The sequence below is a fragment of the Staurois parvus genome, unplaced genomic scaffold, assembly GCF_062004578.1.
Source record: "Staurois parvus isolate SC_StPar_1 unplaced genomic scaffold, SC_StPar_1.0 ptg000086l, whole genome shotgun sequence".
Classification (NCBI taxonomy): Eukaryota; Metazoa; Chordata; class Amphibia; order Anura; family Ranidae; genus Staurois; species Staurois parvus.
In genome coordinates this window covers 6,837,453-6,864,826 of record NW_028317882.1, presented here as the reverse complement: position 1 = coordinate 6,864,826, position 27,374 = coordinate 6,837,453, and the positions used below count along the sequence as shown (strand labels likewise).

The 27,374-nt window shown below is 40.5% G+C and overlaps 1 protein-coding gene across 1 annotated transcript in view; it reads left to right on the top strand.

Moving 5' to 3' along the window:
- Positions 1-719: 719 nt before the first annotated feature.
- Positions 720-27,374, top strand: part of ADAMTS10 (ADAM metallopeptidase with thrombospondin type 1 motif 10) — a 118,322-nt gene continuing 91,667 nt past the window's right edge. Inside the window, exons 1-10 of the mRNA XM_089670008.1 lie at positions 720-858; positions 4,600-4,723; positions 4,878-5,183; positions 8,339-8,756; positions 13,129-13,282; positions 14,248-14,465; positions 14,595-14,678; positions 16,233-16,372; positions 17,593-17,636; positions 17,790-17,895. Of these exons, the coding sequence (XP_089526134.1) occupies positions 5,038-5,183; positions 8,339-8,756; positions 13,129-13,282; positions 14,248-14,465; positions 14,595-14,678; positions 16,233-16,372; positions 17,593-17,636; positions 17,790-17,895 (1,310 nt within the window). The 5' untranslated portion in view covers positions 720-858; positions 4,600-4,723; positions 4,878-5,037. The remainder of the gene's footprint in view (positions 859-4,599; positions 4,724-4,877; positions 5,184-8,338; positions 8,757-13,128; positions 13,283-14,247; positions 14,466-14,594; positions 14,679-16,232; positions 16,373-17,592; positions 17,637-17,789; positions 17,896-27,374) is intronic.

The window sequence follows — 27,374 nt, the reverse complement described above, 5'->3', positions numbered from 1 at the left end:
TTGGTGGAGCGTCTCCCCAATTGCTACCAGAGTATTTCTGTTCCAGTAGGGTGTTCCTTTGTCCTCGGGCTTTGGATCCCTCCAGCTGTTTGCCTGTGTTACCAGAACTACCTTGGATTTCACTATGAGGGATGCTCACACACAAAGTTCACACACAAAATGGAATGTAGTACGGTGGTGCTTGGAATAGGGATTCCAGTGATAAATACTTGTACAAATACTGCCTCTTTTGCTCAGTAATACATTTCAACATGCATTCAGTTATCCACACATACATATATGCAAATAACCTATAATTGAATTTTTTTCTTGCACCATAGAACTTCAAATCTGAACATACTACCCTTGAATTTCACATTTCTCTTAAGATACAACAGGTTCATGTTTGTTATTATTTTTTTTTTTTTTTACTGTAACTTACTGTTGTGTCTTAGTATTCCTGAAGTATTCCTACAGTATTCCTGTAGTTTAGTGCTCAAGAGTGTGCTGTCTGTTTGACATATTGAGTGTTCACAGTATATATATATATTATTATTTTATTTTATTTTTTCAGTTTCTAATTTTAAAAAATGTCTAATCTTCTCTTCCCTCTCCTGGAAGATAGCAGCCTGACACACATGCTGTGTGGGCTGGTATCACCAGTACAAGAGGGCAGGTTTTTGTGCAGACCCCTCCATGCTAATACCAGTCTATTCTGTTCTTCAGCACAATTCAAGAAATGATCTCCCAAAAAAGTGGCATCTCACTCTAAATACCCTTTGGCAGCAAGGATCTTTGGTGCATCAAGAGGAGCTTTACCGGGGGTTTAACGTGCAACTTACTGACCCTGGCTGTTGAAAGTCTATTTTTAAGGCACAGGTGATGAGACGTGTTTCCTCTTTCTGACTTTTGATGAGAGGTGTTTCCATGTTGCTATGTGATGTGTACACTCTGTAGGCAAAAGATAACCCATAAAAGAGCAAGTCAGCCATTCTCAAGCACACTGGGAACATTTTTTGCAGTTAGCATTAAAGGACAAACCAATTCTACTTTTTGCCATAACATCATTTCAGTCCCTATGTCCCCTTATTCAATCCCCTGTTCACACTTCATTTAACTCTAGGTTTTTAATGTATCTTGCCTGACTGCTGTTTAGCTCAATTTGACGACATGGCATTTTTTTAAGACTGTAGAAATCGTTCATATTTACCCTCTTATAGTCTGCGAGGGGTAAACAAAATCATACATACAATAATAAAATAGAACATAAAATAGAACATAAAATATTATTATAAATACATTACATAAAATTTTATTATTTTAAATAATTAATACAATAAAAACTATAAATAAATGATAACATAGATAATCTATTTTACAGCAGGACACATTTGTGTGTATGTAAACCATGGTCCAAATGTGTTTCAGCTATCTCTGGCAGGCTAAGGTTTATAACTAGAGCTGTGCAGTCTCAATCCAGATATAATAATTATTTTGACATCTGGAGTAAGTCATATCTGCCAATATTCCCAACTGTATGCATCAAGACAGATAAGCCATGGATAGCAGGAGATGCTGGAAGAGGTCAAATAGAGTAATTAGGGGAGCTTCAGGGTAAGAACATTTGGAAATTTTAGAGGCTGTTACAGGGAAAACAGTATAACAAATATACTATGCAGTGTGGATAGTGCCTTTACAGTATGAGTTTCTGAAACTATTGCAAATAGCAAAGCTGAATACATTTATAAAACAAATTAGATTTTAGTTTACCAAAGTAAGATTGCAGAAATGTGACTTGAATTTTCTTCTTCACATTTTTTTCTTTCCTTATTTAAGAAAAAAATGTATTGAAAATGCAAAGGCCAGAATATCAAGGTAACAGATAAGTGCACAGTTGTATAAGGCAGGTAGCACAATATAGATCTCATCTGTTTTTCGTGACTATCATCAACTGGTGTCTTGATTAGACTGTGGTTTCCAAGTGAGGTGGGTCTTTTTGAGCATCCAAAAAATATCTATATACCACTCAGTTGCTGATCTTGGTTTCTTCTATAGGAGTATTATACAAATGACAATGCAGAAAGGGAAATAAATTAAAAGATGAACGGGTAGTTATGAGCAAAGTAGGGGTATGGGAATGAGTGGAGGAAAAGGGGAAGGAGACATCCTGTAATCTAGCCTTACTAAGTTTGTGCATTGTTAGACCCATTAAACGGAGAACAGGAGGGAGCAATAATCTTGAGAACATGTCATTTTCAACTAAGCAGACAAACTTCTCTTTAACTTTTTATCTTAGTTTTTCAGGACAGAATTGAATTTTAAATTTTTAGAATTTTGGAGAGCCAAAGTGACATAGAGTGTTGAGGGGTTTGTTTCCATAGCATGAGAATGTACTGTATGCCCTTGTGGTATTAAGATGGGGATGAGAAGGGAGTACTTATAACTTTTTTTTACGGAGAGGGCTTAAATGGAGCCATTATAGTCGTATGTTATACCCCAGATCAATGACTGTGATTCTCCAGATTAGGCTGAGACTTTCTTCCAGAAACCACTGATGAGAGGACATTCCCCAAACCTATGTGCTGGTGGTCTCTTTGCATCTCCAACACATAGGGGGCCCATGGGGGAAAATGTTATGCAAGATGTTTGAGACCCTATACCAACTGTTTGTATTCTAAAACCTGATCTCTGAAATTTGTTTGAAATTGATGCTCTGTGGGGAAAATAGAGACTATAGTCTTTTGTTCAGAAGTAAAGTTTGTAGTATTTGGGGGTGGGGTTTCAGTAAGTCATAATAGTTAGATAGCATCTGTCTCTAAGAGTATAGAACAGATTTCTTCAAAGGGAGTCGGTGGATGTTGGCTCTGTTGACGTGAGTGATAAAGCAGCCATAGCTTAAATTACAGGGATAGTTTTACAACATCTGTTATTTAAAAAGTGTTTCAATCTAAATTTGTTTGCTTCCAGTAAAGGTCAAAAGCCCATATCCTGTATGCATAGTTAAAACAGCGGGGGTCAAATGTGAATTATTCGGATCCCTTTTCAGGAGACTTTTCTTCAGTAGATTTTGTTTCTCTGGTGGTAATCTGCAGCACAATATCAAATTACCTTTTTAAATATACTGTTAATGATACCTTTTAGCTATGAAATTATAGTACCTGATCTAGCTCATTTTAGCTGGACCTTGTCTATGGATAGATGTAGACAACATTGTCCAATCTGTCTCTGTGGGACAACTGATCTTCCATTTGAGATTTTCTCAGCTTCTATTGACTTGAGTGATCCAAATATGCATGTTAGTAAACCAAAAAGGTATTCAATGGTTATTAAGCATATGGAATAACCATTCACTATTCAATGACTATGGAAATTTTCAAACCTCTAATGTGGGAGCCTTTTACTTCTTGCTAAGGCATTGAATTCTGTATTCACTACATTTGGATCTTGGGTCATTTCATTTAGACAAGAAGATTAATTCAGCAAGTAAGTGTATATTAGTAAACTACGAAATAATTATGCGCTTGGTGCTAGAGGCTAATGCTGCACACTGTGGGGATGATTTACTAAATTGGAGAGTGCAAAATCTGGTGCAGTTGTGCATGGTCGCCAATCAGCTTCTAACTTCAGCTTGTTCAATTAAGCTTTGACAAAGAACTTGTCAGCGCATTGGTTTCTATGCACAGCTGCACCAGATTTTGCACTCTCCAGTTTTAGCAAATCAACCCTATGCCCCGGATACACAAAAAATAAAATAATAAAAACAGTGCACAAAACCTCTGACCATAAAGATCACAATGAAAACAAACAAGTGATACAAATAATATCAGCATCAATAAATAAAACCACCAACATAGTGGGAAAATAAAGGCATATTCAGTATAAATTAAACAATGATATAACACAAATGAAAGTCCACTCCCAAGGGGATGTACAAGGGGGCCAATATAAACAATCTTGTGTGAAAATTCAATGTGTTTTAGTCCCAACCACCTCAGACATAGATATATGAATTCTCTTACTGGATAAGGAGGATCTCCAGATTATAAGGGATCAGTAGTGCAGGACACCAAATACGAATCAAAGCAGGGTATGGTAACAACCTCCACACCCACCAAGTCCTCCAATGGCTGTCAGGAAAAGCACAATTCTTTGCAGTAGGATTTAGAGGAAAATATAAAGGACCATAGCATAATATCACTAAAAACACCAATTTATTTCATGCAAATATACTCACAAGCACCTTGGGGTAACAAAAGCTCAAAAACACCACGCTGCAGTACATCAGCGGGTGGGATGGTGTCACAGGCCGCTAGCCCCTTCCTACGCATTTCATCTATGAAAGGGACATCTTCAGGGGACATAAAAAAGCTAAATGTATATTGTCTAAGAAATATCTATTTTATAAGACAATGCAAGGGTTAGGGTGAATCAAATGCAAACTGTAGTCACCCATCTTAACCATAGCATAGAATCAGATGCCAAAACTCTTCTCAGTGAAGAATAATGATTGTTTTCTCTAAGCTTATATTGTTTCTGTGTTACACTTTAGTTTGTAAAAAAGCCTACTTGAAAATTCCATTATTGGTGACTTTTGGGATATGCTTTAATGTTGCTCTCTAGGTGTCAAGCACTAGAAGTCTATAGGAAATCTGCCATTTGAATTTAGCAAGGAAAAAACTACAGATTACAGAAGTCACTCAGATCTGGACTTTAGCTGGTGGATTTGAAAATCAAGGACAAGCTGGTGAGTGTAATTTATATGCTCAGCATTTCACATACCACTTATAATTACTTGATAATTATTCTTTCTACAAATACTATTAAACAATTTGGTGTTTTACATGTACTGTATGCATTGCAAACTGATAGAGTATAAAAAAATATTTTTTTCTTTTAAGGGTAGTAATTGTGTAAATAAAAGAACTGAACTTATATTATTATTGAAATTAACAAAGAAGAAAAGAAGGCACAATAGAAGAGTTGCTGTGTGTGCTGAAGGAGATGACTTCACAGGCTTTAGGTTAGTAGTCCCTGGGAGAAGGCCTAAGGGACAGCGTCATGGTGAAAGTGGGCGTTACAGTTAAGCTGAAGAAGACCATACGCCATGGCAGTTATCTGGGGTCTACTGGCTTTGGCCTTCTCCGTGACTGCTGCAAGACCTTCTGCTTTCAAAAGATTCAGAAATCACAACCACAGCTCAGAAGGTGAGAGAGAAATATCTTTGTGTTACAGTGAAATACTGATGATTTGTGTGTTTGGGCAGTAAGCAGGTGGATGCACATGTGGAATACCCAACTGAAGATCTTGCTTGGTAAAAAAAATTTAAGACCAGAATAATGTATGTATTTCTCATTTCAGTCCAGCTGTAATTATTCAGGTTAGTGAAAAAAACATTTCTATGGTTGTTACAGACAGCATTAAAATGTAAACATTTCTCTAGTTTTTATACTTGTAAAGCCATGGACATTGAGCAAAAATGACCATGCACAAATTACATAGGCCCTTTTGTCTTACTGTTCTTTGCTGAGCAATGTTTGGAAATTGAATTTGTGTATGTCCTCTCACATGTATGATTTCTAATACAAACGATGCTATTATTCCTGAAGCATATCTAAACCCGAGAACAAAAACGTAATATATTGCAGCTTACCAGTCATTAGATGTGGTGGCTGCATTTGTTTTGATTTTTCAGGCTAAGTACATTTTTTGCCAGTACAAAAAAAATATTCTGTTGATCTTGTTGAATCCAGCATCCTTCCTTCCAGTATAAATTCCTATGCACTGAGCTGAAATACCAAACAATGTTTTCTACCTTCCCAGCTAACTTCTGTGAACTAGACTACAGCTCCATTCCATGTAATGGAAAGGAGGAAGTGTTTTAACCCAGATCAGGAGAGCACCCTAAGGTGACAACTCCTCCATAGACACAGTGGGGTTGATCTATTACACACAAATAGACTGTTCAGTTTGTAAGGGAAAGTTGCACTTTTCAAGGAAATTTTCCCCATAGCTAAGTGAATTAGGTAAAGCTCAAATGACTTCCATCGTCCAATCATGCATAAGCAGAAATGCTGTTTTTTTATTTTCCTTGCATGTGATTGGGTATTCTTGTTTTACTCTAACATTGGTTCTGTCTGATGCTTGGGGTAAATTTGCTGTAGTATATTCTGGTTCCAGATTGAAGGTAGCTGTAGTTTGGTGGCGATACCCAGTCGGAGTGTCAGGCAGTTAGTCACACTTTGCAAAGTGAAATTGCACCACACTAAACACTAAGTGAACAGCCTATTTGACCTTGGTAAATTAACCCCAGTGAATAAGTGTTGTCACCATAGGACAGAAGGTGTATAACTGGTAGGATTACCAGATACAAACAGAGGGGAAAAAAGCCCAAAAAATGAAAACCAATACAGTCACCATATCTAAGAAACGGTAAGCTGCAATGCGTTATAGGTTTGTTTTTTGCATTTAGAAACACTAGTAGAACTACAGGCAAAATATTTTTTTTCATTTTGGATCCAGTAAGGGAGGGTTATATCCCATGTTAGTCCTGTCCAATAGCCAAAACAGGAACTGAGAGCTAATCTCTACAAATTAAGGGAATCCCTTGCTCCCCCAACCATCTGCCCCCATAAAATATTTATCTTGTCTTGGGAGCTCACAACCATTACTGGAGACTGGGAGACATGATAAGTGGAACAATACTTATCTCACAAGGATACTTCTACTAGCACTTGAAAGCCCCACGCAATTATATTCAAAATAATTAATGACTGTTTCTTCAGGGTGTCAGTAGTTCAAATTTTAGGTTCTAGGAGACAGGAAGTAAAGATATATTGTGTGGGAATTGCAAATACATTGTATGGACTTTCTATGTAACATTTGCATATTTGCCTTGGGAATGATCACATTTAAGTATAACTAAAGTTTTTGATAGCTTTCTGCTTATGTTAGGGAGATTTATCTTCTCTATTTGTCTTGTATACCACTATTATTGAAAGTGAAAATTATGAAAAATCCCAAATATTGGGTTGTCCCCAGAAAAGTAAAAAAAGGGGTACCTTTTTTTACTTTTCTGGGGACAACCCAACATTTGGGATTTTTCATAATTTTCACTTTCAATAATAGTGGTATACAAGACAAATAGAGAAGATAAATCTCCCTAACGTAAGCAGAAAGCTATCAAAAATTTTAGTTATACTTAAAATGTGATCATTCCCAAGGCAAATATGCAAATGTTACATAGAAAGTCCATACAACGTATTTGCAATTCCCACACAATATAGCTTTACTTCCTGTCTCCTAGAACCTAAAATTTGAACTACTGACACCCTGAAGAAACAGTCATTAATTATTTTGAATATAATTGCGTGGGGCTTTTCAAGTGCTAGTAGAAGTATACTTGTGAGATAAGTATTGTTCCACTTATCAAGTCTCCTAATCTCCAGTAATGGTTGTGAACTCCCAAGACAAGACAAATATTTTATGGGGTAATCAAATCAGGTGTTACCTAGAGATTCTAAAACAGCAGTGCCAGGAGCGCTTACCCATGGTGAGAATGATGAAAATTCTGGAAAGGAAGATCTAATTTCACCATATCATATCTTGGAAGGAATGGCCTTACTGTGACACCACCAGTGACACCGCCATTTCCTAACCTCTGTTGCCATAGTGAGCACTCCTCACCAAGATCAATCTTTACGTGTCTTTAGATTTTAAGTGTCCAGGGTACATACAATTCCAGTGTCAAATCTACTATAATATAACACAGTCATTTAAAACCGAGATAACAGTATAAAATATGTTGATATTCATATACCACATATACACTATTTATCTGAATTTATCTATGCTTTATCATACTCATATATGATCATAGGTTACAGATATGTCATGACACTGAACAAGATGCTCTTTAATACTTACATTAAATTTATATAGTCTTCTAACTAATTTGCTTAACTGACTCAACAGCATTGGCAGTGTTGTTTTCTTTTCTGTTGAGAAACAAAGTTCTAACTGTACGCATACAAGGCTTCATATTAGAAAACTGCAGGAATTACCCAGAGCAACATTTACTTTCTTTCTAATGCTAAATCCTAAATGCAAAATGAGAACTCAAGTGTATTTAACATAAGCAATACCTTTGTTTTCACTTCCTCCAGTTTAATAAATGAGGCCGTTTTATCTATCTTTACTAATATTCACCTGGAGAAGAGCTAACTTATCATATAATAATCCACTGTAGTACTCTGAAAAAAGTATACCTTAAACATGTTCCTACCATTAGTACACTTTGGTCCTTTAATCATTATATAGTTTGTGCTTGTTATTGTGCTTGACGTGGTGCCTTATAATTCAGCCCAAGTCACTGCATCGTTGGGATGACAGCAGCCAGTGAAGTCCTCTCCTCTGACCCAGCAGATTTCCTCTCCCGTCTGAGCCATTATGAGATCGCCTTTCCTGCCCAGGTGGACGAAAGTGGGAACTTCTTGACGTACGACCTTCGCAGAGCATCACCCAGCTTCCGAAGGTCCAGGAGGAGCATCCCTGATGAGTCTGAACGGCAGGTCTTCTACTGGCTGCAAGCTCAGAGTTCTAACTTCCTACTCAACCTCACTCTGCAGACAGATCTACTGGGACAGCACTTCACTGTTGAGTACTGGAAAAGAGGGGGACTAGACTGGAAACATGAGATGTACGAGGACTGTCATTACGTTGGCCACATACAAGATCAACAGTTGAGCTCCAAAGTGGCCATTAGCAACTGCAATGGACTGGTGAGGATGGGCTAAGTATAATCTGGAGAGGTGAACCTATTAATATCAGACTGCAATATATATATATAGTTGTGTTCAAAATAATAGCAGTCAGACATCACTAACCTGATCAATCACTGTTTTTGGTAGAAATTATATTTCTACATGGCAAATAATTTACTAGCAGGTGTAGTAGAGTAATAGAAATCCAACAGACCCAACAGTCATGACATGCATGCTGCTGATTCTGTGTAATTGAATCACTAATTGAAAGGGGCATGTTCAAAATAATAGCAGTGTGGAGTTCTATTAGTGAGGTCATTCATTCTTTGAAAAACAGGTGGCAATTATTGCCCTTATTTAAGGAAGGAATGCAGCAAATGTTGTACATGCTGGTTACAGTGCATTTCTCTTTGAAATTCTGAGGAAAATGGGTCATTCCAGACATTGTTCAGAAGAACAGCGTACCTTGATTAAAAAGTTGATTGGAGAGGGGAAAACATATAAAGAAGTGCAGAAAATGATAGGCTGCTCAGCTAAAATGATCGCAAATGCTTTAAAATAGCAACCAAAACCTGAAAGACGTGGAAGAAAGCGAAAAACTACCATTCGAATAGATAGAAGAATAGCCAAAATGGCAAGGACTCAGCCAACAATCAGCTCCAGGAAGATCAAAGAAGGTCTAAAGTTACCTGTGAGTACTGTTACAATTAGAAGACACCTATGTGAAGCCAAGCTATCTGCAAGAAGCCCCCGCAAAGTCCCACTGTTGAAAAAAAGACATGTGCTGAAGAGGTTACAATTTGCCAAAGAGCACATTGACTGGCCTAAAGAGAAATGGCGCAACATTTTGTGGACTGATGAAAGTAAGATTGTTCTTTTTGGGTCTAGTGGCCGGAGACAGTTTGTCAGACGACCCCCAAACACTGAATTCAAGCCACATTACACTGTGAAGACAGTGAAGCATGGTTGTGCAAGCATCATGATATGGGGATGTTTCTCATACTACGGTGTTGGGCCTATTTATCGCATACCAGGGATCATGGATCAGTTGGAATACATCAGAATACTTGGAGAGGTCATGCTGCCTTATGCTGAAGAGGAAATGCCCTTGAAATGGGTGTTCCAACAAGACAACGACCCCAAACACACCAGTAAACGTGCAACATCTTGGTTCCAGACCAACAAGATTGATGTTATGGAGTGGCCAGCCCAATCCCCGGATCTTAATCCAATAGAAAACTTGTGAGGTGACAACAAAAATGAAGTTTCTGAGGCAAAACCAAGAAATAGAGAAGAACTGTGGTAAATAGTGAATACTTGTGAGCTATTATGAATGAGGCATTCAGTGGGTTATAAATAATTATCTACTGATATAATGTGCTTGGTGCGCTGGCACTTACACAGACTCACTTACTAGTGTTTGTTCAGTAATATAAATATATTTATAGTGCCGCGCTCCTATTTTTGTATATATATAGCTTAATCCAATCTACTCTCATTCTAATAAATACATAAATTGATACCTAAAAAAATACATAAATCACTGTGACTAGTGAATAAGAAATAAATAAATTGTGAATCACTGTGACTTGTGAATCAATTAAGAATGGATGAATATAAATAAATCAAAAACCTTAATTAATGTGGCTGATATCAATCAATCAAAAATCCTTAATTAATGTGACTAATAAATGGATAAAAATGGGGTATATAAAAACCTAAATCTGTGCCACTCTAATCATATGTGATCAATCCATCAATTTTGTGCAAAAACATATAAATGTGCAAGTGCAATCAATAAAGTACATAAATAAAGTCTTTTAAAATAAGTGCAATGTGCAGGTGAATTCCTTATTCCCTCTCGCCAGGTGCCTTGTGGTCTCCCTATGCGCTCACCTTGGTATTTGCCTAAATAAATTCAGGCAAATAAACTTTTAATCCTTCCAGGATTGATGGGATAATACTCATGTATAAGATGTTTCAAGAGGTGGGTGTAGATCTATTGGGATCCTCCTGTGCTCTCCTCTTTCTCCTTGTGCAGCTGCTCATAGATGGGTGTTTTGACCAGCTCTATAGGAATCTCCTAGTTCCCCTCCTGGGGTCACCTCCTTCTCATATCCTCCTTATGTGCTGGAAAATCCTGTTGTCATAGAAGTGGCAAAGAAAGTTGGACGGTCAGCAGCGCAGGTGGCGATGCGTTATCTACTGCAGAGAGGGATTGTTGTCCTTGCAAAGAGCTTCACCGCAGAGAGAATCAAACAAAACTTCCAGGTGATTAAAACAGAAATATTGACCATCCATATGACAGATGAGCTTACCCTTTCCTTGAAGTTGCCTATTGAAACTGTTGAGTAGCTCTGTTACATCTGTCAGGAAGAACAACCCCTTTTTGCTGGAGCTGAGCTTCCAACTGTCAACACATCTGGACGGTCAATATTTTAATCACCTGTTTTAATCACCTGGAAGTTTTGTTTGATTCTCTCTGCGGTGAAGCTCTTTGCAAGGACAACAATCCCTCTCTGCAGTAGATAACGCATCGCCACCTGCGCTGCTGACCGTCCAACTTTCTTTGCCACTTCTATGACAACAGGATTTTCCAGCACATAAGGAGGAATATGAGAAGGAGGTGACCCCAGGAGGGGAACTAGGAGATTCCTATAGAGCTGGTCAAAACACCCATCTATGAGCAGCTGCACAAGGAGAAAGAGGAGAGCACAGGAGGATCCCAATAGATCTACACCCACTTCTTGGAACATCTTATACATGAGTATTATCCCATCAATCCTGGAAGGATTAAAAGTTTATTTGCCTGAATTTATTTAGGCAAATACCAAGGTGAGCGCATAGGGAGACCACAAGGCACCTGGCGAGAGGAAATAAGGAATTCACCTGCACATTGCACTTATTTTAAAAGACTTTATGTACTTTATTGATTGCACTTGCACATTTATATGTTTTTGCACAAAATTGATGGATTGATCACATATGATTAGAGTGGCACAGATTTAGGTTTTTATATACCCCATTTTTATCCATTTATTAGTCACATTAATTAAGGTTTTTGATTTATTTATATTCATCCATTCTTAATTGATTCACAAGTCACAGTGATTCACAATTTATTTATTTCTTATTCACTAGTCACAGTGATTTATGTATTTTTTTAGGTATCAATTTATGTATTTATTAGAATGAGAGTAGATTGGATTAAGCTATATATATACAAAAATAGGAGCGCGGCACTATAAATATATTTATATTAGAGAAGAACTGTGGAATGTAGTCCAATCATCCTGGGCTGGAATACCTGTTCACAGGTGCCAGAAGTTGGTTGACTCCATGCAACACAGATGTACAGCAGTTCTCAGAAACAGTGCTTATACAGCTAAATATTAATTAAGTGATTCAAAGGAAAGCAAAATCTTCAAACATTTTTCAGTTTATATAGTGAATGTTTGAGTTTGTAAAGAAGAATACAAACACTGCTATTTTTTTGAACAGTCTAATATTCACTTTTCTTCAATTTTTTATATTTATATTTTTATATATATATATTTTTCTTCATGTTTTGATTTGGAATAGAATGTGTAGTGTTCCCAATGCATTTGTGTGTATGGAAATAAAAGCTATTAGAAGGATTTTGAGCTTTATTCACTTTTTTCAACACACTGCTATTACTTTGAACACAACTGTGTGTATGTATATATATATATATATATATATATATATATATATATATATATATATATATACTGTGTGTGTATATATGTATGTATATATATATATATATATATATATATATATATATATATATATATATATATATATTTCTAGACTGTAGTATGCCCTATCAGCATAAATACAATAATAGGTAAGTGCCACTGATGACCAAAGTGACCTAATGAAAGTTACGTGTTTATTAAAGTAACAGTAGATGTATAATACTTGTCTTTAAACAAGGAAGACATAGTGAGACTTTAGAAAAATATCTTTTTTGATTTTTTTTTTTGTGTTTTCCTTGTGGGACTTTTTTAATCTTAAGCACATACTTTTAAATCATTTCACAGTATGCTGTGCAATGTAAATGTTATATGGAATCCAGCCCTATGTGACCCTCTCAATTTAAGCAGGGCATGTGTATAAAACTATTTCCTCTAAACCAGACTCGTGTTACCAGGGTTTCTTTGATAAGGGGATGATTGATAATTAAATTCAGTGGCATTCACCCTAAAATTAAATATAAATTTTGGGTCAATTTATGTGTATTGTATATTTTTTCCATACTTGGGTTTATTTTAAGAATACAGTATGTCTGTAAATTCATGAGCTAAAACTTAGTTACTATAGCCATCTTATTTTGTCTATAACATCTTTTTCTGTTTCAAACTAGCTCGGAGTGATAGTATCAGGGGATGATGAGTATCTCATTGAACCACTACCTCAAGGTAGAAATTATAACAAAACCAGTGAGGGGACCCCACATGTGGTGTACAAGCGCTCTTCCTTGCAAAGACAGCATCTTGATGCGGCGTGTGGTGTAATAGGTAAAAATTTTAACCTTTTTTGAAAACCAGAATATCTATGTACTATTTTAAAAACATTGCTTGCTATGAATAACTGAAAAATTATACATTACGTATAATGCTTATGCCATACACTCTAGGGTGATTTTCACGTTATTAGCTTCAAAACAACTCAATTCTGGAGGAAAGATTTAAACTGATTTCATAGGCACATAAACTGTGTTTATTGAATGTATATTGTGCTTCCATATTTTAATTAGATACTGTATTTACTGTTTCCAACCAGCACATGCAGTAATTCAGAATAATAGTTTACTGCTGTGCTTTGAATGCAAACCTTAAAGAGTATCTAAGACCAAATATTGGACTTTAGTTTTGGATAGAGTATTGAGTGGTTAGACCAGTGGCCACTGTCTAAGTGGGCATTTCTTTCACTTAGACACGACTTTATTCAAAGACCTGTCACTCCCTGGCAAAGAAATATGTGGTTTTCACAGTATATAGCTCCTAGTACAGATAGTGCAGTCTACATCTCCAGTTTGTAGGAACAGTCAAAAAGTTAGTGCTAGGCCTTCTAATTAAAGATACAAGTACGCTCTATACACAAACAATAAAAATTTGTGATATAAAATACAAGTTTATAAATGTTTAATCATTAAAAAAGTATATAAAAATGACTAAAAATCACTATAGTTTATATTTATTAAGAAGTGCTCAGAGCAGTGTTATGTACAAAGTGCAGCAATTCAAAGCAACCAAACAGCAGTTCATGCCATGTTATCTTTCTGCTTGACCATGCCTTAATATATTGGCATCCACCCAACAATAATGTTACAGTATTGAATGGATTTGGCCTTTATTTATCTTCTATCAATTTAATCTCATTGTTTATATTTTCATTTTATAAGAATGTTTTATACTAGGTGAGATTATTGGGACATTTGTAACCAAGGAAATGATCTGAATAAATGTTTGTTCTACTCCAGATGACAAGCCCTGGAAGGACCGTCATTGGTGGCTGAGAAATCCAAGGCCTCCACCTTTACGACCAGCATCCAATCACACACAGCGTGGACCTCTGCCACTTAAACGATCAGTGAGCACAGAGAGATACGTGGAGACTTTGGTGGTTGCAGATAAAATGATGATTGGTTATCACGGAAGAAGGGACATTGAGCAATATATCCTAGCTATTATGAACATTGTAAGTATTACAACCTATGCAAGCTACTTTTTTTATCTTTTGGACAGCGGAAATACCATTCTGTGTTCCATTTGTTCGGATTTTGTCAGTGATATTAAGACTGATCTTTTTTTCTTTCCTGGAGGTCAGGTTGCCAAACTTTTCCAGGACTCAAGTCTGGGGAACATTGTGAACATCATGGTGACTCGGCTAATCCTTTTGACTGAAGATCAGGTTAATAAAAATAGTAATAACGCAGACACTAAATCACTGAGTTTATTTTTTATTGATTGTCAGAAATTCAGTTTCTTATTTTTAGCAATATATTCACATTTGAAATCATAGTTTATCACAGCATAAAGTACAGTATATATCTTATTTGTCACAGGTTCTTTTTCAGTGCTTGGTCAGGAATTAGTTTTTATTTTTTTTACTTTTGTGCATTTAAATAAAACTCTAGATGTGTAGCCCCAAAGGCAATTAACTTATCAACTGTTTGTTTAAACTAGAGAAATGGTAAAAAACAGGGAAAGAACTTTTTCACAGGAAGCAAACATTGACCCAAGTTGGTAAATGATAGCACTGTGTACGATGGATGCAACAATCTATCATCTATGTTTTTTCCTAAGAATATCATATAATGTAGCCTTGTTTTCTTCTTGTTGTAACATAAGGGGGATTATTTGACAGCAGTAAGTCCGGCAGAGTGAAGAGAGCCCTTGACATATGGTTGAGAGCCCATTTCAATTTTTATTTGTCATGAGCCTAAAAACAAAATGCAATTTGTTTCAGAGGCGTAACTGATCCCCCTTCATCAGGGATTGTGCTGGGGAGGGTTGGAAGAAAACTGGGCAAAGAGCGAATATGCTGAAGTTGATTTCTCTAACACGGATTAAGGGTCTGCTGTGGTTACCGGTCTAGCAGCCTACCAGACTGACAGCTAGAGCAGGCTTCCAATCGCTGACCAGAGAAGACTGCCTAATCGGTGACCAGAACAGGCCCTTAATCCATGCTAGTGAAATCAACACTAGGGTTCTCCAACCCATACCTGTATAAGCCAGGATAAAGATGGAACACTTAAGTCTCACAAAATGAGTTGGCTATGGTTTTTCACTCAGGATGAAAAAAAATTGTGGACTCTCAACCATGTACCACATGCTTTCTTCACCCTACTAAACTTACTGTTGCCAATCCAATGACCTCCTTTTCAGTCCCATACAATTTTACCACTGGTGCACATCTGTGCGATCATGTGGGCTGCGATTTGCGCAGGCACGAGAGTCCATTCATTTGAATAGACTCCTGTGCCCCGGGACACACAGAGAATAAGTCTCTGCACTACTTGGGAAATTGCAACCCGCACGGGAACCGAGGTCCCAGTATGGTTGCAATTTCCAGTGCGGGTGGCGTGCCATTAAAATGAATGGCATCCACCTGCGGGTCCCGCATTCCTCTGTGTGGGTGGTGCGGCTGCAGATATTTGTGCAGCTCCCGAAGCGGCACCACCCGCACAGATGTGAACCAGGGGTTAGAGAGCAGCCTCTTAACTAAAACATCAGAGGATCTGAATACCTACCAAAATCCTGATCTAGTACACCACCAACATATAATGATTTTACAAGTCAATACAAAGCAAATGCTTTTTTTATGTGCAAAATGAAGTCTAACTAGTTGATATAGCTTACTGCAATAAGTCTTCAATATGTTTAACAATGCTAATAAGATGTTTTAGTACCCTTGACACAATAAACCTAGTTGATATTACTATAATAATTTTGTTGTCTGCAGCCTAATCTGGAAATTAACCACCATGCAGGAAAGTCTCTTGACAGCTTCTGCAGGTGGCAAAAGTCCATTGTAAATCGGAATGGTAATGCAATCACAGAGAGTGGCATAGCTGACCATGACACTGCCGTCCTAATAACCAGGTAATAAAAACATTAATAGTGACTGCAAATATAAGTGATTATTGTCATAGCAACTTTTGGGTCATGTTGGTAAAGTGTTCTAAAAGATATCATTGCACTTGAGCCTTGGAAAAATGTGGGAGCCAGATGTCCCAGGCTGTAACAACTTTGGCCGGAATTTATATCTCTCAGATCGCATATGGAGCACTTTCTAGTGATCACTGACCTAGCTGGATCTCTGTGGAAAGCAAGGGTTGTAGCTGATAGCAATTATGTACAAGTAGTTTCTGTATTTACTCACTTGCCCTCCTGAGGATTTACCCCCCCTTTCTGACCAGGTAATTTTTTGTGTTACAGCGCTGTTACTTTAACTGACAATTGCGCGGTCATGCAATGCTGCACCCAAATAAAATTTACGTGCTTTTTTTCCCAGCAATTGAGCTTTCTTTCGGTGGTATTTGATCGCCTGTGCGGTTTTTTATTTTTTGCGCTAAAAAAAAAAAAGACTGGCAATTTTGAGAAAAAACAATATTTTGGACTTTTTGTTATCAAACATGTCCAGTAAAAAAAATGTAAAAATCAAATTTCGTCATACATTTACACTAAAATGCATTCTACTACAATACATGTAAATTAATTGGTTTATATGAAAGTTATAGCATTTACAAATGGCGGTATATATACTGGGATTTTTTTTTTTTTTTTGCTAGTAGTGGCAGCGATCAGCGACTTATAGCAGGACTGCGGCGGACAATTTGACACTGGGGGGAACTGACTTGGTGTCATTGACATCCCCAGTAACACAATACAGTGATCAGTGCTAAAAAAAAGTACTAATGGCACTGGGCAAGGGGCGATAAAAGGGTTAACAGTGTGCTGGAAGTGTTTTACTAGGGGGTCAGTGCGCTTTACTGTAATCACACTGCTTTGGACTCGCACGCCCCCTATCAGGAAATGCAAAATCACATATATATACATGATTTTGTGCACCCGTGCCACCCTGTAACAGTATTTCTGCTATAGGGCGGTCTGGAAGCTGTTAATATAGTCAAAGTGATGAGATTGCATTATGTGGAATGCTACAGTTGTATTCTAATAGAACAAACATAAACATTTGTGTCCATACTTCCTGAATATAACCGGTAGGCCCTCAAAAATGGTACAATATTACAGGAATTCCTGTTTATTGTTCAAATAAATCTAATTGTATTCTAATAATTGTCTGTGTGCGTTTTTTACAGATATGATATTTGCATTTACAAAAACAAGCCATGTGGAACATTAGGTGAGATATCTGTTTTATATTCGTAAAGTAAAATATATTTCTTTTCTATTCCTAATTGAATGTGCATGTACTCTTTTTAAAAGAATGTGTAAAGGAAGATCATTTCCATATCTGGGATAAAACTAATGTTTGAATTTCCCTATTACTCTTTAGGTTTAGCACCAGTGGGTGGAATGTGTGAAAGAGAGAGAAGCTGCAGTATCAATGAAGATATTGGCCTAGCAACAGCTTTCACCATTGCACACGAGGTGGGACACACGTGAGTGAGTTCCATGTACAATTTTCAACCTTATAATCTAACTTCTATAAATTACGAGCCTTTTGATCCATACAGAGTATTTCAGACACATACATGAGACCTAAAGTGATACAAAGTGAATCATTTGAATCAGGGGTACTAAAGAAGGCATTTTTTCAGCAACAATAGTGACTTGGTCATATTGTTCCATACTTCTATACATATTCCTTAGAACGCCCTTTAAAGTAAACTGTATAATTCCTCTTGCCTCATATTAGACAGTAGAAAAAAAAACTATAATTTCAGCCAGTTGGGGCTGGAATTCCAGACAAATGAGGAATAATATCTACACAGACTGTGCAAGAACCAATTTTACCTTCAAAAGTCTGATTTACAGTCTGCGTTCAATCCAGGGATTGCTAAAGAGTTGTAGCAAAGAGTGCAATAAAAAGATTACAACAATCTTTATGCACAGGTAACATTATATAGGATAGAAAGAGGATGCATAGTTTACATTAAAAAATGTTATGAAGCCCTCGGTGAACAAAAAGAAGCAGCATACCATTGTTTCCTGCCCTTCTTTTGTGCAGTCTTTTAAACATAAACAACCATAGATGATGGTGGTTGCAGGAAAGAAAATCACTGACTTTGTGGACGGAAGAATCCCTCCCAAAGAAATATCGTGTTCTGCTGGCAGGGAGCCTTTGGATTTATTGCATGCGATTACTGGCAGTAGCTATGTGGCTTATCGCATGCAAAAAACAATCTGAGAAGCTGGTTGTACTGAAGTTGATCAATGGTACAATGAGCCTGCCTATAGATGGATTAAATCTTGGCCAGTCCCTGCTAAACCGGCCAGGATCCAACCCTTCTATGACCAGCTTTAGAGTGTATTGTGTGAAGCTTCCACCTTCAGCATGACTCTTTTGCCTTGCAGGGTCTTCCTGATGCCACCCTGACTTGCACATTCCTGGAACAGTAGGGGAAGTGCTCTGACACTGTGTTTGGCTGACATATAGTCAGAACAGGCCACTAGCGCTCTACTGCTGCGTTCAGCCACAGCATGCAGACTACAGGCTCTAAATCCCATCTCCCAGCAAATGCGTTCAGTACAACCCCTCTTGGTACAACACAAAAAAAAATTGTCGGGTGGCAGCAACACCCCCAGTGTCAACACCCAGAACCCCAGAGTGTGCCTCTGCATCCCTCTGTCTAGTTCTTTAGCTGGTCTTCTGGTATGTGTACTCTTGTTTGCCCACTGGTTAAGGTGTATGTATAGCCAAACTTTGCTCTTTTTTTTTCTTTTTTTTTTAAATTTGCATATAGTAGGTAGGAATAAAATCCCTATCATTTGGTTTGTGTCCTTCTGTGGTCATTTCACTTCACTGCCTGTTAGAGACCCAATTCCTATTTTCGACAGTTGTCACCAGGAAATTTCTCCACTCCGGAAGATTTTTCCTCAATTCTTGTTCTCATAAAAACTCATAAATGTATGATTTCCCTTTAGTTTCTGTCTTGGTAACTATGTGTCATCTTTCCAACAGAGGAGTAAATCTCCCTGGCAGGAGAAGACAGACTGCAAAAAAACTTGATAGAAAAACTAACCCTTCTACACACCAGAAAACAAAACTGCAGAGACATCCCTTCCCACTTCTCACACATGATGGATGTCTTCTCTCTACTGAAAGAAGCTTACCTCCTAAATAGTTTTTTTCTCAGGAATCTGTTATCAGGTTTCTTAGCTGTTCCATAGGCATCGCTGCTCCCTTTCCGCAGCTTTCTGAATCAGTTGAATTCTTGACTGTGTCCTGGTGGACCGTACCCAGACCCTGGCTAGAAGAGAATGCATGGCTGGTCTGTTGTGAAACTTTGGGCAGTGGATCCTGCGTGAGTGCTCACCTTGGCATGTAGTGTGTCGTGTAAATGAGCCGCAGGGTGCTGTACCTTTGCTCCCAGGGTCAGCCTTTGATTCATGTCAGCATGCAGGTCCCTTGAGACTACCACATGCATATGACCTGTAGGGGTCTGGTGTGGGGAATTTCCAGGCCCAGCTTGGGAGTCGGGGAAACCTTTTTACTCTAAAAGGTTCTCACAATGGTTACCAGACTATCATACTGAGAAGGAGTCCTGGATGCCCTGTTGGGGCAAGGTTGTCAGAGGAAACTTGGTTTTCCATCAACATCCTAGAAAAGAGGGCAATTCAGTTGTCCATCCAGTGCTGAAGCTCCCAGCTGTTAGGTCATCCAATCAGAGTCCAGTCAGAAAACTGTTACGGCAGTGGCCTATATATACCGTCCAGGAGGTTCCAGAAGTTGCTTCATCCAAGAAGTGGACTTGATTCTCAATAGGGAGGAAACACATGTTCTTTCCCACATCATCTTTCACATGTTGGATGAGGATTCTCTGGTGTCCAGATTCAACAACAAAATGGACAGGATTTTTTAAAGGTTAAGGGACAAGGCTGGATATAGCCAGTCTGATATGGGGGAGCAGTAAAAAATGTCAGGGGGGCAGAGAATAGGAGGTCAGCAGGGCAGGTTGCAAAAACAGGAATCAGTAGCGGAGTGTACAGGGAGTCAGCAGGGCAGAGGACAGGGGTTAGCAGAGCAAAGGGCAGGGAAAAGCAGTTTGTAGGGCAGCATAAAGGGGGTCAGCAGGGCAGAAGAAGGACGGTCAGCAGAGCAGAGAACAGGCGGTCAGCAGGGTGGAGGACAGGAGTCAGTATGGTAGTGCATTGCAGGAGTCAGTAATTTGTAGGTAGTGTACAGGACATATAATATATTTTTAAAGGGAATTGAAGCCTCTAAACATTATAAACAACGTGTTAACAATATTCATAACAAGTAATCTTATTGTTTTACAATTAAAAAGTAATAACAAGATGACAAACTGTGAGAAAGACTGGGAGTATGCAAGACCCTGAGAAAGAAAAGAAAAAAAGATGTGTGGCTGGCCAGTGGGAGGGTCTTAAAGGGAGATTGAACAGAATCTGTGCCTGCTGTATACAATGCACACCTATACCACAGTCCTCGTACCCAGAAAATACTAAATTCTGTGCCACAAACGACAGTCTCAAAGACACAGATAAACCTCAGGACAAAGGAACATTTTTTGTTTTATTAATTGTTTCCATTTCATTTGTTTTTATGCACACAAAAAGGATATTTTTGCCTTAGGCGCCCACACATGGATCAAAATTAATCTGTTTCAGTAGGAACCAGTTGAATTTTGATCAATGTATGGACAGGCTGGTTGTACATAAGTCTATCTATAGATCAACTTCTGTACAAATAGCCTCTAGGAAAATTTCTGCAGGATTAGCACCGTCGGTTATAGCTGGCAGCACTGATCAGTGTATTCTGGCGGCACTGAAGTCTCTTTACTGTCAGAACACATTACCTCAGCGGGAGTGATTCTCCATTCACATCGAATTTGTGGATGAGAGAATTGAGTAATTTTTTTTTTGTTCAACACATTGTTGAACAAAAAAAATTACTAATGTATGGGCTGCCTTACTGAGCCTACCTTAACCACTTGCCTACCAGGCACTTATACCCCCTTATTTACCAGGCCAATTTTCAGCTTTCAGCGCTGCCGCACTTTGATTGACAATTGTGCGGTCATGCAAGATTGTACCCATATGAAATTTTGATCATTTTTTTCTCACAAATAGAGCTTTCTTTTGGTGGCATTTAATCGCCACTGGGCACTTTACTTTTTGCGCTATAAATAAAAAAATTGCAAAAAATTTGAAAAAAAAAAAAAGTTTTGTTTCTATTATAAAATTTTTCAAACAGGTATTTTTTCTCCTTCACTGATGTGCGTTGATGAGGCAGCACTGATGGGCACTGATAGGCGGCACTGATAGGCAGCACTAAAGGGCACTGATAGGCAGTACTAATGAGGTGACACGGATAGGCGGCACTGATAGACAGCACTAATGAGGTGTCACGGATAGGCGGCACTAATATGCAGCACTTATAGGCGGCACTGATAGGTGACACTGATGATGGGTACTGATAGACGGCACTGACTGGCATCACTGCTGGGCACTGACTGGCACAACCCCTGGGCACTGACTGGTGGCACTGACTGGCAGCACTGCTGGGCTGCACTGGTGGGTGGCACTGGTGGGCAGCACTGGTGGGTGGGCACAGGTGGGTGGCACTGGTGGGCACAGGTGGGTGGGCACAGGTGGGTGGCACTGCTGGGCACAGGTGTGTGACACTGCAAAGTGGCACAGGTGGGTGCACTGCTGCCCACAGGTGGGTGCACTGCTGGGCACAGGTGGGTGATCTGCTGGGCACAGGTGGGCGGAGCTAGTGGGCGCACTGCTGGGCACAGGTGGGCGGAACTTGCGGGTGGCACTGCTGGGCACCGATCATCAGGGCACTGATCATCAGTGTTCTGATGATCGGTGCCGATCCCCGCTCTGACAACTGCAGGTTCTCGGCAGTACTTTCCTCACGATCTGACAGCATGAGGAAAGTGCAGCCGAGAACCGACACTTGCATTTCCCTCTGATCAGCGTGTCATTGGACACCGCTGATCACGTGGTAAAAGGCCGCTGTGATTGGCCTTTTACCACATCACGTGATCAGCTGTGTCCGTAGGACACAGCGATCACGGAGATCGCTGGGTGCGCGCCCCCTGGAGAGCGCGTTCTGGGAGGACGTCATATGACGTCCACTCAGAACTGGCCGGCCGCAGTGTAGCCGTCATTCGGCTATCTGCGGTCGGCAACTAGTTAAAGAAAAACTCCATTAAAACCAGCAACTGTTGAGAAAATGAACACCTTGGTCAGGTATATCTACAGTATGCAAGATGTACAGAGTACATGGGTCAGAATAAGTAAAAAGCAAAACAACATATGGAGTGTAGCAGTCAGGATGAGTGCCACGCTCACATCAGAGTCCTCCCTTACATCAGTGTCCCCAGAGTGAAACCATCTTACATTAGAGTCTACAGAATCCCCATTAAATCAGAGTCTTGCAGAGTGGCCCCCTTACATCAGAATCCAGCAGAATCCCTTCTTACATCAGAATCCAGCAGAGTGCCCCTTTACATCGGAGTCTGGCGGAGTGCCCCCTTACAACAGAGTCTGGCAGTCAGAGCCCATGACAAAGGGATTTTTTACAGGCACTTTTCTCTTGTCCATCAACATTTGCGGATAGGTGAAAAGTGTCTGTTTTATACAAGCTGTCTGTAAATTTACGGATGGTTGGCAACACGGGGTTGGAGTGTACACATACTGACACTGTGATGGAGGCATGGAGGAGCTCAGCTATGAGGAAAGATTAGAAGAACTGAATTTATTACTCAATTGAGAAGAGGAGATTAAGGGGGGATATGATCAACATGTATAAATACATCAGTGGTTCATATAGTGAACTCAGTGTAGAGCTATTCACCCTGAGGTCATCACAGAGGACAAGGGGGCACTCTTTACGTCTGGAGGAAAAGAAATGTAATCTCCAAACACGGAAAGGTTTCTTCACAGTGAGAGCTGTGAAAATGTGGAATAGACATGTAGAAAACGTGGAACTCCCTCAAGAGTTGGTTCTGGCCAGCTCAGTGGATTGCTATAAAAAAGGCCTGGATTATTTCTTAGGTACACAGAATATAACTGGATACTAACATTTATATGTAAAGTTGATCTAGGGAATATCCGATTGCGTCTCAGGGGATCAGGAAGGAATTTTTTTCCTTGTGGGAGCAAATTGGATCATGCTTTGCTGGGCTTTTTTGCGTTCCTCTGGATCAACTGTGGGTATAGGATTATACCTTTTTTTTTTTAATGGTTGAACTGGATGGACTTTTGTCTTTTTTCAGCCAGACTAACTATGTAACTATGATATTTTGTGGCCGTGGCAAAATTTATATCCTCTGTTGCTTTCTGTGGGTACAGTGCCTTCTGAATGTGACCCATTCAAGTGAATAAGGCTGTTCTGCAAGCACCCCACAACTGCGTACAATGAATGTGGTTGCAGTGCGCTAGTGTAGGGTTCTAGGTTAAAGCAGGTGGTGAGGAGGTGATACAACATCTCCTCACTGCCTGTCAACTGCTCTCTGAAGAGTTATCTGCATACAAATTGCTCTTCAGAGACCAAAGCTCATGTGAACAAGCCATTAAAGGAATGCTGGGGCTGAGCAGGAAGGGGTTAAACAGAAGCATCACAAACCTGTGAGTAGTAAATACATTGGTCTATCCAGCCTTCAGATTGTCAGCCATCCCCAGTAATACTAAAGTTGTCCCTGAGTGTTAACTGAACATGAACAGAGAAGGAGAGGGAGATAGAGGGGGGAAAGAGAGGAGGGGGAGAGATAGGGGAGAGAAGGGAGGGAGATAGAGGGAGGAGAGAAGGAAGGGAGATAGAGAGGGGGGGGAAGGTGCTGCGATAGAGGGGGGAGAGAAGGCAGGGGAGATAGAGGGGGAGAGAAGAGAGGAAGAGGGGGGGAGACAGGAGGGAGATTTGGAGAGTTCAGATGTAGTGCAGAGCTCAGCTCACTCACCTAGGTTAGTCTCTGCAGGCTCAGGCAGAGGAGTCAGTCCTTAAGCCATCATGTAGTTGCTAAATAAATCACAAACCCCAGCGCACAAAAAAATGGATCTAAATGAAATAAAGGTAACAGTATGCTGCTGTGCAACAGTGTAAAACACCAATTAATAAAGAAAGAATATATAAACAGCGCAAAACACAAACCTCTTCACCATAAATTGACAAAAATCAATATCTAAAGTGTTCATAAATAATGTGTCATAAACAAATAAATATATAAATAAATAAAAAAGTCCTTCTGCCCAAAGGTGTATAATAAATACAACAAATAAATCTTCTCCCAAAGAAATTGTGCTTCCACCATCCACCAGTGAAAAATCAACATCAACCGCACTCACCAGATAATGGTGAGTAATGCGCCTTTTAGGATTTTAGGGATCCTATCCATCTCCTGCATGAGGTCAGCTCCTGTATGCTCCCCCACAGCCCCCCCCCTCCAGCACTGCAGGGGATCTGTCAGCATATGCAGTCCCCAGTGCTGAAAGTCCCCCGTCCCGTCCCCCCCACACAGAAGGGAGAGCAGAGAGAAAGCTGCCCCTCCTCCTTCCATCCTCTCCTCCTGTGTTTGCCCCAACCACACTTCCAGCCAGCCTTCTCTCTCTCTATCTCTCCCCCCCTCTCTCTATCTCTCCCTCTTCTCCCTCCCCTCCTCTCCCCCCCCCCCCTCTCTTCTCTCTCTCTTTCCCTCTCTCTCTCTCCCCCTCGCTCTCCCCCTCGCTCCCCCCCATCTCTCTCTCTCGTTCTCCCCCTCTCTCTTCCCTCTTCTCCCCCCTCTTCTCTCTCTCCCCCCCTCCCTCTCTCTTCCTCCCCTCTTCTCTCTCTTCCCTCTCTCTCTTCCCTCTTCCCTCTCTCTCTTTCCTCTTCTCTATGTCTCTCCCCCCCTCCCCCCCCTCTCTCCCTCTCCTCTTCTCTCTCTCTATCTCCCTCCCCATCTTATCTCCCTCTCTCTCCCCTCTTCTCTCTCTTCCTCCCCTCTCCCCCTCTTCTCCCCCCTCTCTCTTCCCTCTTCTCTCCCTCTTCTCTCTCTCTTCTCTCTCTCTCTTCCCCCCTCCCCCCTCTCTCTCTCCTCTTCCCCCCTCTCTCCCTCTCCTCTTCTCTCTCTCTATCTCCCTCCCCATCTTATCTCCCTCTCTCCCCCCTCTTCTCTCTCTCTCCCCCCCTCTTCTCTCCCTCCTCTCTCTTCCCTCTTCTCTCTCTTCCCTTTCCCTCTTCTCTCTCCTCTCTCTCTCTTCCCCCCCCCTCCCTCCCTCTCCCCTCTCTCCCTCTTTCTCTCTCTCTCTTCCCTCTTCTCTCTCTATCCCCCTCTCTCGCTACCCCTTTCTTTCTCCCTTTCTCTCTTCCCTCTCTCTCTTCCCTCTTCTATCTCTCTCTTCCCTCTCTCCCTCTTTCTCTCTTCCCTCTTCTCTCTCTCTCCCCCTCTCTCACTCCCCCTTTCTTCCCCCCTCTCTCTCTCCACTCTTTCTCCCCCCTCTCTCTCCCCCCCCTCCTCTCTTTCTCCCCCCTCTCTCTACTCTCTTTCTCCCCCCTCTCTCTCCCCTTTCCCCTTTCGCTCTGTCCTCTCCCCCTCGCTCTCTCCTCTCCCCCCTCTCTCTCTCCTCTCTCTATCCCCTCTCCTCTCTCTCCCCTTTCTCTCTCTTCTCTCCCCTCCTCTCTTCTCTCCTCTCTCCTCTCCCCTCTCCTCTCTCCCCTCTCCTCTCCCCTCCTCTCTTCTCTCCCCTTCTCCTCCCCCCCCCTCTCTCTCTCCCCTCTCCTCTCCTCTCTCTCCCTTCTCCTCTCTCCCCCTCTCCCTTCTCTCTCTCCTCTTTCTCTCTCTTCCTTCCCTCCTACAAAAAAATAAAAATGTAAATAAAAATAAAAACCTACTGACACTAGTGGCAAAACTACCAGGGTTGCAAAGGCCGCTCATGCGACCAGACCCTTGCGTTCCGCCACCAGGCTCTGAGGAAAGGGTCCCTGGGCTTTGGGCTACTCAGTCCAAAGTGCCCGGGCCTATTTTTTGTCCCAGTCCAGGCCTGGCCATGACCAATAAAGGGCACAACGTCTATGAAAATCTCGAGGTTCTACTCATTTTACTAGGAGGTGCAGTCTTCTCTAAGGTGCTGGATGTTTAACTATATTGGTGAAAGCTTGATGTAGACTAGACTCTGAGCGGCTTCAGGGTCTAACAGGTTGTACAGCACCCATCTAATGTGTGTAGGCAAACCAGTCATCCATAGTAATTGGTATAGACCAGGCCTCTCCAGCTGGTTCACAGTCTCTGACCATTTCCTGTATCCTGTCCGCAGTCTCTGTCTCCTGTATCCTGTCCGCAGTCTCTAACTGTCTACTGTATCCTGTCCGCAGTCTCTGACTGTCTCCTGTATCCTGTCTGCAGTCTCTGACTGTCTCCTGTATCCTGTCCGCAGTATCCGATCATCCCCTGTACTATGTCCGCAGTCTTTGACTGCCTCCTGTACTATATGCGCAGTCTCTGATCTCTCTTATATCCTGTCCAAAGTCTCTGACCATCTCCTGGAGTATATCAGCAGATTCTGATCATTTCCTGTATCATGTCTACAGTCTCTGACCATCCCCTGTATCCTGTCCACAGTATCTGACCATCTCCTTTGTATGTCAGCAGACCCTGATCATCTCCTGTACCCTGTCTGCAGTCTCTGACCGTCTCCTGTATCTTGTCCTCAGTCTCTGACCGTCTCCTGTATCCTGTCCGCTGTCTCTGACCATCTCCTGTATGCTGCCCACAATCTCTGACCGTCTCCTGTATCCTGTCCACAGTCTCTGACCATCTCCTATAGTATGTCAGCAGACTCTGATCATCTCCTGTAACCTGTTCTGAGTCTCTGACTGTCTCCTGTATGCTGTTCACAATCTCTGACCATCTCCTGTATCCTGTCCGCAGTCTCTGACCATCTCCTGTATCTTGTCTGCAGTCTCTGACAA